The sequence below is a fragment of the Callorhinus ursinus genome, unplaced genomic scaffold, assembly GCF_003265705.2.
Source record: "Callorhinus ursinus isolate GAN/ISIS: 27379988/994484 unplaced genomic scaffold, GSC_fseal_2.0 scaffold14, whole genome shotgun sequence".
NCBI classification, from domain to species: domain Eukaryota; kingdom Metazoa; phylum Chordata; class Mammalia; order Carnivora; family Otariidae; genus Callorhinus; species Callorhinus ursinus.
Window position 1 is genome coordinate 8105345 of NW_027397076.1, and position 15369 is coordinate 8120713.

Sequence of the window (15369 nt, forward strand, 5' to 3'; positions counted from 1 at the left end):
GGAGGTTCCTCAAAAACTTAAAAATAGGGGTGTCTGGGTGGCCCAGTCATTAAGTCTCTGCCTTCAGCTGAGGTCTTGGTCCCAGGGTCCTGGGATTAAGCCCTGCATCGGGCTGGGCTCCCTGCTCAGCAGGAAGCCTGCTTCTCCCTCTCCTACTCCCCCTGCTTGTGTTCCCTCTCTTGCTATCTCTCTCTCTGTCAAATAAATAAATAAAATCTTTTTAAAAAAACAAGTTAAAAATATAATTACCATACAATCCAGTAATTTCATTACTGGGCACTTACCCAAAGAAAATGAAAACACTAACTCAAAAAAATATATGCACCCCTACGTTTGTTGCAGCATTATTTACAAGAGCCAAGATACAGAAGCAATCCAAGTGTCCACTGATTGGATAAACAAGATATGGGTTACACACACACACGCACACACGCACACACACACACAATGTAGGACTACTCAGCCGTAAAAAAGAATGAGATCTTGCCATTTGCAACAACACAGATGAACCTAGAAGGTATAATGCTAAATGACATAAATAAGACATAGAAATACAAATACTGTATGATTTCACTCATATGTGGAATTTAAGAAACAAAGCAAATGAACAAAGAAAAAAGAGACAAACCAAAACAAACAAACAAAAAAACCAGACTCCTAAATACAGAGAACAAACTGGTGGTTGCCAGAAGGGAGACAGGTGGGGGGTGGGGGCAGGGGGAATGGGTGAAATAGATTAAGAGTACACTTATCTTGATGAGCACTGAGTAATGTATAGAATTGCTGAATCACTATATTGTACACCTGAAACTAGTATGACACTGTATGTTAATTATACTTTAATTTAAAAAAAAGAATAGTAGTGGTTGCCCATTATCATCAATAAAAATGAAAGGCTCTTTTACCTTAAAATGTTCTTTTAAGTCTTTCAGTCTTTGAGCTAATATGTTATATCATTAATAAATATCAAATCACATCCTCTGCCTGACATTGGAATCCAGATGAGCATAACACCCAGGGGGTACCAAGAGAAACTGTGGGTAGACTCTTCTTATTTTTATTTTTTTTAAGCTCAAACTAAATGATCTCATTGTGCAAAGGCAGAGGTAGTAGTATTTGGTTGGGTGCTGATTCAGGAAACTGGAGAATGAGTAAGAGGTGAAACCAGTTGCCTCCCAACCTTGCAAAATAGTCTCCCCACCCAACTCCCACCACATGGTTCTGTACAGTATGGCTTAAGCCACATGGTTCTGGCCCTGCCCCATCCCAGCCGCCTCCTCACTTGCCTCCTTGTAAATAACACACTTCCTGGAAACTGCAACAGGGATAGAAAGTGATTGTTCATTTGCATGTGGTTTAGAAGCTGTTGAGGCTATTGTTTGTAGACAGTTGTTTCTAGGGTAGGATTCTGTCTAGGAAATCAACTTACATCTACATTTCCTGTATTTACATCTCTACAAATTAAGTTCACCGTGGAAAATTCCAAGTTGTCTAACATCCTTCTCCAAACTAATTTATGATTTTATACCAGTGCATAATCATTTGATGCTCACAGGAATGAAAACAATGCAAAGACGACCTACATGATAATATAAGCTTGATGGAATGCTGTTCTCTAAATCACTGGATACAAGTAATTCCATCATTCCAAAGCCTGGAATCATGGTTTATGGAGGAGTGGGGGGACTGACAAGCTGACAATATGCAAAATTATCTGTCTGCCCAGACAGAAGTTTATTGGATTGCACTAAAATTCTAGGCTTGAAAAATTATTCAGGAGTTAGAACCTGAAGACACTGAATGCACCAATAAAGGAGACCATTAATTCCTTTATCTTCACAATATCTAAATATAATATTTGAAGGGAAGAAGTATGATAATAAAAAGTCATTACACTTTATTAGATACTTTTAATTATTAGGGCTTTTTGGCAGCTTCATTTGCTGATGATTATCCTGAAGTGGGAGGCACCATATAGCTATATCAACCATTTTTTTTAATTTTTTTATTGTTATGTTAATCACCGTATATTACATCATTAGTTTTTGGTGCAGTGTTCCATGATTCATTGTTTGTGCATAACACCCAGTGCTCCATGCAGAATGTGCCCTCCTCAATACCCATCACCAGGCTAACCCATCCCCCTACCCCCCTCCCCTCTAGAACCCTCAGTTTGTTTTTCAGAGTCCATCATCTCTCATGGTTCATCTCCCCCTCCGATTTCCCCCACTTCACTCTTGCCCACCTGCTATCTTTTTTTTTTTTTAACATATAATGTATTATCTGTTTCAGAGGTACAGATCTGTGGTTCAACAGTCTTGCACAATTCACAGCGCTCACCGTAGCACATACCCTCCCCAATGTCTATCACCCAGCCACCCCATCCCTCCCACCCCCCACCACTCCAGTAACACTCAGTTTGTTTCCTGAGATTAAGAATTCCTCATATCAGTGAGGTCATGTGATACATGTCTTTCTCTGATTGACTTATTTCACTCAGCATAACACCCTCCAGTTCCATCCACGTCGTATATCAACCATTTTTAAACTTAAAAAGAAATTTCCTCCTCATAAATGCAAACAACTCACTCTATTCTCACCCCACGCACATGCAAATTACCCCCCTTTCTATCAGTCCAACTTCCCTTTGTTCACAAAAAAAAAAAAAATGGCGAGGGGGCGCAGTTTGTGGGCAGAGGAAGAGAGAGAATCTCAAGCAGCCTCTACACCCAGCAGGGAGCCTGATGCCAGGCTAGGTCCCACAACCCTGAGATCATGACCTAAGCCAAATTCAAGAGTTAGATGCTTAGTTGACTGAGCCACCCAGGCATCCCACAGATTTCTTTTTTTTTTTTTTAATTGTTAAGTGTCAGGAACTGTGCCCCATGATGGGGATACAAAGACGAAAAGATAACTCACTAACCTTCAAGAAGCTTGGTATCCAACACAAAATTAAAGGACTCACTGATTCAATACATAGTTACTGATTGCCTTCAACACAATAGGTGATTTTGTAGGCATGGTGAAAGCAGTGATAGATAAAACAGAAAAAGCCCCTCCTTCGTGGAACTTATAATCTGTGGAGGGCAGTAAAAAGAGTCTAGGGTGACGAACGCTGTGAAGAAAAGGTAAGTTGGATACAGGACTCAGAGAGGGGTGAGCCACCTACTTGAGACAGGGTATTCCGGGAAGGGGACTTGAACAGAGATCTGGATGAAGTGGAATATTTGGGCCAGGAAATTTACAAGCAGAGGAACAGCAAAGTCAAAGGCCTTAAGGTGGCAATATGTCAGAGGAACTGCAAGGAAGCGGTTGTGGCTGGAGAGGACTGAGTGAGAACATGTGTGTGCCTATAGGGGAGGGAGTCTCGGGGAGGCCCGGGGTCACAGTAAGGACTCTGAATGTTATTCTAAGATGATGGGAAGCCGTTGAGGGCTGATCGCTGGGAAGTGATATGAAGTTGATAGATGTTTTTAAAGAATGTTGTGAAAAGGCTATGGAGAGGCAACCGTGGACCAATGAGACAGGAAGCTATTTTAATAGTTTCTCAAGAGATGACAGCGGCTGGGGCCAGGGTGGTAATGAAGCCGGAGGTGATAAGAGGACAGATTTGGGAAGTTTTCTGAGAGAGGTCTCTAGAAAACCATCCCTGCTTGGACTACGGCTGCTAATATTACAAAAGAAATTTTAAAGTTAACATTTCTTCAGCACTTACACTCGGCCAGGCACATCTTAGTTGGTCTTCACAATTTTGTAAGGCAAGTACTTTTTATCTCCATCTTAAAGATGATGAAAAGTACTTAGTCTTAGAAAAGTACTTTACGTTTCTTTTTATGAAAACATGTCATTTCCATGTGAGTTTGTAGTGCTATGCAACTACGGCCAGTTTCTCATCCGCCGTTCCCTCTGGAGCCTTAGTAAGATGTCCTTGGCAAGAACTGCGTCTACAACGCAGGTACCTGAGGGACTGAAATGCAATTACTGTCAGGTAAGGGGGACTGCTGAGTAGAACACTCTTTTTTTTTAAGTTGAAATTGAGACCTTATATTTAAAAATTGTCAGCCTTGCAGCAGTCAGACTTTTGAGCAATACTCGACTGTCTTTTTAGAAGTGGGAATAATAGAAGAAAAACATTCCCAATTTTATTTTTCATGAAAAAAAAAAAGAATTTTATGTAATCCAATGACAATGGAAAATTTACACAGAGCAGAAATTACACACATTTCTGGTTGATTCAGAAGCCACACAACACTGCATCCATCACCTCAATTAATTTTTGAGCTGTGAAAGTTTGGGATCTTCAATTTTCTTATTATGCTTTTCTTAGGATTAACTAATTTGGGTAACGCTTTTTTTGAAGAAAATGTGACGCTCTAAATTATCATTTCAAGGATGATACTTTTCTACCTAAAAGTTTTCAATGGCAAGCCCACATTTTCATCCTTATGATACTATGGCTTAGAGATACTATGAAGTAATAATCACCGCATTATAAAGACTGAAGCATCTGGGGCGCCTGGGTGGCTCAGTCGTTGGGTGAATGCCTTCAGCTCAGGTCATGATCCCAGGGTCCTGGGATCGAGCCCCGCATCAGGCTCCCCGCTCCATGGGAAGCCTGCTTCTCCCTCTCCCACTCCCCCTGCTTGTGTTCCCTCTCTCGCTGTATCTCTGTCAAATAAATAAGTAAAATCTTTAAAAAAAAAAAAGACTGAAGCGTCATTAGCATCATGTCAGAATATGTGACTTTATACACACAGACCTCATTATCTGATTATTATCCCAAACCCCACTGTTTTTTGTTTGTTTTTAATTTTAGGTAGTTAACATACAGTGCAATATTACTGGCTTCTGGAGTAGAAGTCAGTGATTCATCACTCACATACAACACCCAGTGCTCATCATAACAAGTACCCTCCTTATACCCATCCCCCATCCAGCCCCTCCCCCACCCACCTCCCTCCTTCAACCCTCAGTTTGTTCTCTATCGTTAAGAGTTTCTTATGGTGGGACATTGTCATAATATGAGGGTAAATGATGAATTGCGGGCATCAACACTGTATGTGACATGGTCTTAATGGTATAAAAGAAAAAATGTGTATTGTTTATAAATATGCTTACAGATATACTTAAATATATCTTACAAGATGAGTGATGAGTATTATATGGATTGTACTGATGAACCCTAGGCATTTTGTATCCCTCCTCATATATATTAGATATAATTGAGTAATTGTATGTAAATAGAGTCCAAAATTATGCAAATCAATCCAATAATATTGGATATATTTCCAGAAAGTTGAGATTTGAAATATTTATTTTCTATTTCTGTATTTCTGATTTTTTCACTATGATTATTACCTTTTTATTTTAAAATTGTAAAATGTGCCTTCACAAGTTATTATTACTGGAAAACTGCATGCATATTGTGTAACAGTACAAACAGAAGTGAAAAAGTACAATCCAAAATGATATGTACAAACTTCCAGTAATAAAATAAATAAGTCACAAAAATGAAAAGTACAGAATAGGCAATACAGTCAATAATATTGTAATAATGTTTGGTGACAGATGGTGACTACACTTACCCTGATGAACACAGAGTAATGTATAGAATTATTGAATGACTATATTGTACAGCTGAAACTAATATAACACTTCAATAATAAATAAATAAATAAAAATTTAAAATATGTAGGAGTGAATCCAATTTTATAAAAAAATGTAAATATAAACATGGAAATGTAGAAATACATAAACAGGTAAAGTTTGTATGAACATGTAAAGAAATGAGAAATTCCTAGGATTCCTAGGATGTTCGGTCCATGTTTGCTATTTATTTCTATGATACAGTTCTTTCTATTCTGAAAAAAGAAAAAAAAGTTTCTTATGGCTTGTTTCCCTCTCTCCTTTTTTTCTTTTCCCCCTTCCCATATGTTCATTTTCTTTCTTAAATGCCACATATGAGTGAGATCATATGGTGTATTTGTCTTTCTCAGATTGACTTATTTTACTTAGCGTAATTTACTCCAGCTCCATCCATGTCGTTGCAAACAGCAAGATTTCATTCTTTTTGATGGCTGAGTAATATTCCATTCTGTATATATACCCCAACTTCTTTATCCATTCATCAGTCGATGGACATTTGGGCTCTCTCCATAGTTTGGCTATTGTTGATAATGCTGCTATAAATATCCAGACCCCACTGTTATGGTTGAAATGGAAGCAAAAGTCACCATTGCCTGAAATGCAATGTAGTTAGTAATCAAAAAAGTTGGTTGAGGCAGAAGTCATCAAAAATTATGTGGATACAAAAAAACTTATGTGGATACATACACACGACAAGCAAATAAATGTATGCACATTCATTTGCCTACCTATTGACATGGCCAAGGTCGTTATGAGAGTACCAGTCCACTGTGTGTCTCCCTGGCATATAAACCACATCTACTCCAAATGATCTCATTTCTAGTTTTGGGTTCTTTAAAGTAGAAGGAAACCTTAAAGATACTTTTGAAGCAATTTGAGTGCAGAATCCTTCTAGTTTTTTAATCACTTTTAAGTCTTCACATTTGTCATAAACAATACTAAATAGACTGCAATTTTTTGACAACTTGTCTCTTTTGAATCTTCCCAAAGCATTCAACAGAGTTTTCTTTAAAATTACAATTCTTTTTTTGCATTCACAGACCAACAGTTTATGTACAGTGAGTTTAATCATGTAATTACAATAAAAAAAATACAACTGGCATAAACGCATTTGGGAACAAACACAGCCAGCATCGGATAAGCATAAAAAGAAACAGGTGACAGAAGACAGCAAGCAGCCCAGACAGCGACCAGTGCTGGGAGAGGCTTTCAGAGACCACTTGCTTCAGTCCGTTTATTTTTCAGAGAATGAGGTTACAGTTAACCCAGCAAGCTGACTAAGGTTGGTTAAGAAAACTTCTGCTATAGGGAGCACCTGGGGATAAGCGGATAAGTGGTTAGAGCATGCAACTCTTCATCTTGGGGCTGTGAGTTCAAGTCCCACATTGGGCGTAGAGATTACTTAAAAAAGAAAACCTGCTATAATCACAAATAAACTGATTACTTATAAAATTAGCCCTCAATCAAATGTCCTTTCCTACTTAACCCTAGCATCTATCCAGACCAATGTGGGCTGGTCCCTTAATAATACTATTAGCAAATTCTTACAGAGAACTTAATTTCTTGCAGCAGGGTGCTAATGAGTTCTAAGTAAGTTCACACCTTAATGCATGAGGGATGTGCTATTACTAACCCATAGAAAAGCAGAGAGAAATCAAGTAGCCTGTCCAAGGTCCTATAGCGAGGGCACACAGCGCAGTTGTATTCCAGCTAAAGTTGCCTGCTCCGATGTTGTTCCTTTACCTACCATGGTGGATAATCAAAGGTTGTAAATATCCAATAATGTAAGTCAAATGGACTACATAGTGAGGCTGCAAATCTTGTAAAACATGCAGAATCTCATGAAGCCAACAGAAATGGTGTTGGAGAAGAGCTGGAATGGCAGCCCAAGTTAGTGAACAATGAGCACTGGCAGAATCAGCCGTTAATTAAGGAGAAGCTGACAAGATTAACAAAATGCATACTGAAAGCAGGCCCATCTGGCATAAATTATCTTCACATTCAACCAGTATTTACTGAGCACCTACTACGTGTCTGGCACTGTCATAAATGCAAGGGATGCAGCAGTGGACAAACCCTAAATCTCTACCCTCATGAAACTTATATTTTGTGTGAGAAATAGACAATAATCAAGACAATAACCTTACCCACAGATTAAGAATGGTCATTGGGAAAAGTGAAGTCACAAAACATTTTTGCAAAAATAAGCCTCTTCTTATCTCCCTTCACAAGACAAATGTGAAATCAAGGACTTCACACAATCATAAAACTGTCTTGGAAAGTTCCCTCCCTTAAAAAATCCACACCTGAATCATTTTAAGATTTTTGTTTATTTTAAGAATTTTGTCTTTTCATTTTGCTTTGTTCATTACAAGATATGTTCATTATAATGACTTTTGTTCGTTGTTAGAACTAGCACCTGTGATTATAACCTAAATTTTATAATTGTTAACCAAGTGAAAGATAAAAAAATTTCCCTAATTTTTAGATTCATTTTGGAGTTAAAGATCCAGCCTCTTTTACTTTGTTTACTACACCATTTTGGTCTTCTTTTTTAAGGTGGTTTAATTCTAGGTGACCCGGTTTTCTCCCACCAACCACTGAGCAGGTTTGTGGTCATGAGGAGGAACAATGGGAGTGGCCAAAGATCTCAATCTACCCAGCAAACAGTATTTGCACAAAAAATGAGACCAGGTTAATAAAAAGCAACCAGGATGCAGAACTGACAAAACTTTAAAGGGCCACAGAATATACTGGAAACATGAGACACAGTCCAAAGAAGAAGATTTTTTAAAAGAGAGTGGCTTATCAGCTGGGAGGAGTTGATAAGTGAAGTTGATTCAAGATAGCCTGAGAGATTGGGTCACAGAGGGAATATAAGAAAGTATAACTAAGTATGATTGTGCTCAAGAATGTGGGTGTGACCTTGTAAAAATTTAAACTAATCCTTTGAGGTTGACTTTTATTTGTCCTTCATTTTGACACCCTTAAGGGCATTAATGGTTTCCTAATACAGAAACATTGCAATATGCTATTTCAGCTTGTTAAGTCTAGAGGCTGTTTGAATTGCATGTTTCTAATTTAAATTTTAATAGGAAATCAGTCCATGTGGCTAAAAAATAAATACATACAATAAGACATGCCAGGCTCGGAAATATTGCCCTTCGGAGAAACTGGGTAAAAGACGCATGGGATCTTTCTGCATTATTGTTTTATTACTGCATGTAAATTTACAACTATCTCAAAATAAAAAGACTAATTTTAAAAAGTATGGCACAGGGATGACTGGATGGCTCAGTTGGTTAAGCGTCTGCCTTTGGCTCAGGTCATGATCCCAGGGTCCTGGGATCGAGTCCCGCATCGGGCTCCTTGCTCAGCGGGGAGCCTGCTTCTCCTTCAGCCTGCCACTCCCCCTGCTTGTGCTCTCTCTCTCTAACAAATAAATAAATAAAATCTTTTTTTAAAATAATTAATTAATTAAAAAATAAAAATAAAAAAGTCCCTCTTTTCCACCTGCTAAAGTCTCCCTGACCATGACCTCCTCCTTATACACAAACCACGTTTATTAGTTTCTTTATGCAAGCAAATACAAGTATACACTATTACCCCCACCAATCTCTATCTCCCCTCACCCCCACCCCACTAATGGTAGCATATTTTGCTCTGCATCTTGCTTTTTTCCACGTAACAATGTATTGGAGATTTTTCCACACTACTGTATTAATTTAAAAAGAGTATTCTATGTATAGAGAGCTTTCCTTTGACATATTCTTTGGATAAACCATATTTATTTAGTCAATCCTCTCTGATGGAAATCTGCATTGCTTCCAGCCTTTTGTTAGTAAAAGCAATACTGTAAGTAACCTTGCAGATATATGTTCGTCATTTTGATACATGCCAACATCCCTCCATAGAGACTGAATCTATTTACATTCCCACCAGCAACACATGAAAGCCTATTTCCCCAAAGTCTGACCAATAGAGTGTGTTATCAAAATTTAGGTTCCTGCTGATCCAATGATGAAAAATGGCATCAGTTTTAACTTGAATTTTTATTCCATTCATGAGGTTGAGCATCTTTCCACAGGTCTAAGAGCTATTTGCCTTTTATTCAATATGCTGCAGAATAACAATGTTACAAAAAGATATGTAATGAGGAAGCTGAATTTGAATGTCATACTGCAAAGAGGTCCTCCCAGGATTATGGTTCTTATTTAAAGTGCAATGGCTCTTATTTAAAGTGTTCACGTTTTGGGGGTACCTGGGTGGCTCAGTTGGCTAAGTGGCTGACTCTTGATTTCCACTCAAGTCACAGTCTCAGTCCTAGGATTGAGCACCGTGGAGGGCTCCCCACTCGGCAGGGAGTCTGCTTGGGGATTCTCTCTCTCCCTCTGCCCCTCCCCCCCCCACTTCCATGTGAGCACGCTCACTCTCTCTCAAATAAATAAATCCTTCGTTGTTAAAAAATAAATCAATACAGTGTTTAACGTTAACTGTCAAAACATCGGATTGGTTGAACAATGTCATCACGTAAAAGGGAAGCATCCTGAATACATCCAAATCACTGATCAATGACCAATGATCTTACCGAGGCTTCCCTAAGGGGATGTGGCCCTAGGGGGAAGAATAACTCTATTGAAAATGAATGCCTGAGAAATATTAATTCAACCAATATTGAAAGCCCTCATGGATCTTACATTCCAGTGAAGGAAGACAGATAAAGTATTTAATTTGTTAGAAGATGATAGATGCTATGGTGAATAATTAGACTAGGTACGGGGGATCAGGAGTGCTAGCGGACAGTTTTAAATAGGGCAACAGGCCTCATCAATATTTGAACAGAGGAAGAGGTCGGGGAGAAAGCCTCATAATTTCTGGAGGAAGAGCATTCTGGCAGAGGAATAGCCAGGGCAGAGGTCATGAGGAGGTGGTGTGCCTGACAAGCTTACGACACAGGAAGGAGGCCAGTGTAGTTGACGGAAGTGGAGGGAGTGGGGGTAAGGGAGACCGGGAGGCACTGACAGCAGAAATGAGTTACAGGACATAAGGTTGAATATTTCTGGGGCCAAATGGATAAATCTGGCGTTACTCCCATCACTTTCCTGTACCTTGTTCTTAATCTAAATCTTGCCTTTGCCTCAATGACTTGGTTTTCTAGGAGGGACAGAGAGACAATGGAGTGCTCCAGCTGCTCAAATAGGCAGAGAGAGCAGACAACCTAAAAGCCCCCAGCACATGTGGGCAAGCAAAACATGTGTTTGTTGTTTGTAGGCTGGGGGCTCCTGGCAATAAGGTGACAATCTCCAGCCTTTTTCTCCATAACTTCTGCTTTTCCTAAAGGCTTCCTTTCCTCGTTAAATTTAATACCTATTCTTTGGACTGTCTGTGATTGAGCATCTCACAAGTGGTTCATCTTGTCAGCTCATTTCCCCATTTCTGAATGTCTTCCATTTCAAGTTCACCTTGTGGTGCTATTAATCACAACTATATCGGACATCACAAAGATTCAAGCCCTCCTGCCTCTGACACTCTCCACCCCTCTCCCCCCGCCAATGAATATCAAATATTATGTGTTCCTGAACTTTAGATCCGGGACAGCTATTATTTTCTCAATAAAAAGCATTATAGGGAAAGAAACTCCTCCCTTTTATGCAAGTCTAAGAGGATCTATCAGCTTCAGAATCAAGAGAAGCGAGACAATGCCATGTGAGACTGAGATGAGCCATGAGAAACCCAGTCCAGGTTTCGGCAGGGGACCAGGTCTGATGGGAAAGTCTCCTTGATGCCTGGAACACCTCCCGAGTGGGCAAAACCACCACCGTTAACTGCTTCTCTGAACTCTTCTCCACACTGCTCTCCTCCTTGCTTCAAACTCTAGGCTCTTTTTGCCTCACCTTCATTTCCCCTTCGGTGCCCACAAACATTACAGAACATTGCTCACCATAAGGCTCTGCTGCAGGATGGAGAAGCCCTACAATCTCTATAATCATAAAGTGGTAACAAACCTTGGTTGTCACCAACTTTATTATTTCCTCACCAATCAATGCAGGTCACAGCACTTGGATAAGGATGGATAGGTCTAATGGTTAAGGAACGCCCATTGCCATGGGGCTAGGCACAGAGCTGGAAGCCATTTGAAGAGGATCGAGACGACCTGGGCACTGATGAAGGGACCCCTCAGGAATGGTGAGGCCAAAACTCATGAAAAAAGAAACGGTATGACAAACGGTATGACAAAAAAGCAAGATATGTCATAAGTTGCTGACAATCTGAGGACTCTGACTTTGGGGGCGCAGTACCCGGAGGGATCCTGGGCAGCTCCATCCAGGAGAGCTTAATTAAGCCCGATCCCTAAGACCTGGAGGTGACACAGCGTTCCTTTTGGATTGGACGGATCTGGGTGTGAACTCTGCTTCCACCATTCCTACCTGTGACATCAGTGTTACACTGATGATATTTCGACGTCTGCTCATACAAGATTCCTTGCATGAAAAATACGCGGGACATCCATCATGAGGATGTTGGGAAGTGGAAGTGAAATATGTGAGCTGTTTTAGCATACACCTGAACCTGCCTCTTACACACTAAAAAAATGGCATCCATCAGGCCCCATTCCTGTTTCAATACCACCCAAGAAGCATCTTCAGGATTCTGTCCCACGGTCCGTCTCAAGTTCTATTGTCTATCCTGGGCCCCTCCCGACGCCACTGGGTTCAGTGTTCAATGTTCAGGGTGAAGTCAGAACCGCTCTGGCTCTGCACCCGCTGCCTCCCTACCCGTCCCGGCCGCCCGGAGCGCGCTCCCCTCGTCGTCAGACGTGGGTCTCCCCGCAGGACGCCCCCCGCCAGGTCTGGACCCTTCCCTCCCCGCGGGCAGCTCTGCCCCGCGGCTCCTTTGCCCGGCCCAGCCTCACCTGATGTAGGGGAGGAAGGGGTTGACGTGCCCCGAGAGCACCGCGACCACGTAGGAGATGATGAAGGCGGCGGACGACCAGGTCACCAGGAGGAAGGGCACAAAGGCCATTCCCCTCAGGAAGCACAGCATCGCGCGGCCGCCGGGAGGGCGCTACGCTCTGCGGGGCCGGATGCGGGACGCGGGGCGCGGGAGCCGCGCACGTGCTGGCCCGCAGGCAGCGGCCGGACCCGAGGCTCCGCGACGGCGGGGCAGACCCGGCCCCGGATGGAGGGAAGCGCGGAAAGCGGAGCGAGGCGGCGGGCGGCGAGGCGGGCGGCTGGCCGGGGGTGGGTGGGGCGCGGGCTGCCCAGGCTTGTTGCGAAACCAGTGAAGTCACAAAGCGGCGGTCCCGCGGGCTTGGAGGCGCGCGGCGACCTCCCCGCGGATACGACGTGGGAGCGGCAGGGACGCGGCGCCGGTCTCCTTTCGCTTTTGGTTCGGACTCGGCGGGGGTCTGCGCGGGCGGGCGGGGGTGCCCGGGGCAGTCTCAGCCCGCCCGGCCGCCCCGGCTCTTGCGCAACTCCGTAGAAACGAACAGCTCCTCCCAGGCCCTCCTTCCCTGGGGCTTTCCGGGGGTATGGGGCCTCGAACCCCGGGGGGCTTCCCTTCCGTGATCCCACCGCCTGCCCGTCGCGGGTTGAGAGTGTGGCCACTGCGTGGCGACATCCACCCCATCCCGCTGCTGCTGCAGGGGTCCGGACAGAAGTGTTTGGTGACGTTCGCCAACTCACGGGGCACGGACGTGGCACCCACCTCGATGGTGCCCACGAGAAAACCTAGAGTGTGTAGGAGCCGGTGGGAGTCGAGGTGGGACTGAGTTGCACCCAGCCGAGAACTTATGCCTCATAGTTATGCTTTTCACTAGAGCCGACCTGGAGTTATTTCCTAGAAATTAAATTTCCCTTTCTCCTCTCACGGATCAGGGTTCGCCCACGCTGGGAACCATGACGTAAGATGAGTAACGGTAACCTCGTACATTTCTTTTTTTTTTTCACTTTGAAATGCTGATTTATTCAACAAAATAATATTTTGTTGTATATTCAACAAAATATTTTATATATATATAAAATATTATATATATATAATACCATATGTGATATATATGGTATTAGAGGATAATAAATATATAATAAATAATAATAATACATGAGCCCAAATGATGGATTAGGCATTGATGCTTAAGTGAGATTAAAATAAATACATCCCACTTTTGCTTTGTGTCAGGAGAAAAAAAAAACCTTTTAAAATACTTTATTGATGCTGCAAAAAGGATTTGTGTTCTGGGGGCTCTTCTGAGTATGGTGATTTTGAGGATGGGTTATAGATTCTGAGCCCAGGATATGTGTTGGAAGTCATTGGGTCATCGGTGACCAAAGCTGGGTTCATTTCAGTCACATAAACATTTCTTGGGTGCAAACCCTGCTACGGGACAGGATACAAAGATTAAGTAGTACCATGGGGCCAGAAGATTCACATACCAAAATTAAATAAAATTATGTGGACTATTAGATAGAAATTAAAAAAGTAAAAGAGTTGGCAGGCAGGGGCCAGTGCTCAGGAAAAGGATCAAGGAAGTTTTCCTGACAGATGATTAAATCAGAGTTTTTGAAAGTAAATGATTGCTAACCAGGCAAAGAAAGGGGAGACTAACATTCAGGCCAAGGAAAAAGCAGGAGAAAATGCACAGACTTTGGAGCTGATTTGGTTTCTGGAACAAGAAAAAGCACTCGAGTGTAAGGCAGAGAGAATAGAGAGGTGGCCAAAGAGGCCATCCCACAGGAGCCCTGGTAACTATTATTTCACTTTACATTTTTGCTTTTTGGTAGTGAGGAAATTATAGGAATATGGACAGGTATGTATTTCAAATAGATCATTGTGACTGTGGGGGGAGTGACCACCATACTGAACACAACAGAGGCTTTAAATTAAGGCTTTTAAAAAAATCAGAAGAGCTGTCATCCATGGTGATCCACCTTACATCTGTACCTTGATTTCTGTGTTGGGAAAACCACTCTCTTCCCTGGTCTTCTTTCCCTTTCCCTATGCCCTCCTTGTTTTTTTCCTACTCTACTACTGATTCATCTGACTTAAAAAACCCTCCGAGGCAGAGAAATTATAACATCAAATGGAGCTCACCTGATCACCTTATCATTTTGTTGCTTATGCAATTCCCTTAAGCAACCCAATTGGCTAATAACTGTTAACTCAAACACAGTAAGAGTTGTCTGACTGTAATGGTAATAGGTATTTCATTGTTTAAAATACGTTTGTACAGATGTATATACTTAAAATAGGTATATAACTATAGCTAACCATAGATACTATATATGGGGCCAAGCAGCGCTGAGAAGCGCAATGCTGCTTTCCCTTCTAAACGCTTTCCATACCATAGATCATCACCCTCTCCTTGGAATAGTAAAGTTTATGATGGTAAGAAATGCAGAAGTCCTGGAAAACAACCTTACTGGTGAAGGAAACCAGAATATGTCACTTCAAAATATGCCTCTTTGACATAGAATTATGTTGTGCTTCTCCCCTTGAATTAATTCCTGATTTTCTCTCCATCAAAGCCACACTGACTCAAAGTAAGGGTCTGGTTGGACTGCCCTTTTGAAGATGAAGGCATTCTTCCTTGGTGACCACCAGTTATTTAAAGGCAGTATGCTTCCTTATCTAAATAAAGTTCATGCCAGCACTTAGGTATCATCTCCTTTTTATGGCTGAGGAAATAAGGCTCAATGTCATGCAGCTAATGAATGGAGATGCAGA

The 15369-nt window shown here is 41.7% G+C and overlaps 1 protein-coding gene across 1 annotated transcript in view; it reads right to left on the bottom strand.

Moving 5' to 3' along the window:
• Window positions 1-12860, bottom strand: part of DRAM1 (DNA damage regulated autophagy modulator 1) — a 38260-nt gene extending 25400 nt beyond the window's left edge. The window contains exon 1 of the mRNA XM_025881388.2: window positions 12560-12860. Within this exon, the coding sequence (XP_025737173.1) occupies window positions 12560-12690 (131 nt within the window). The 5' untranslated portion in view covers window positions 12691-12860. The remainder of the gene's footprint in view (window positions 1-12559) is intronic.
• Between the last annotated feature and the right edge of the window lie 2509 nt (window positions 12861-15369).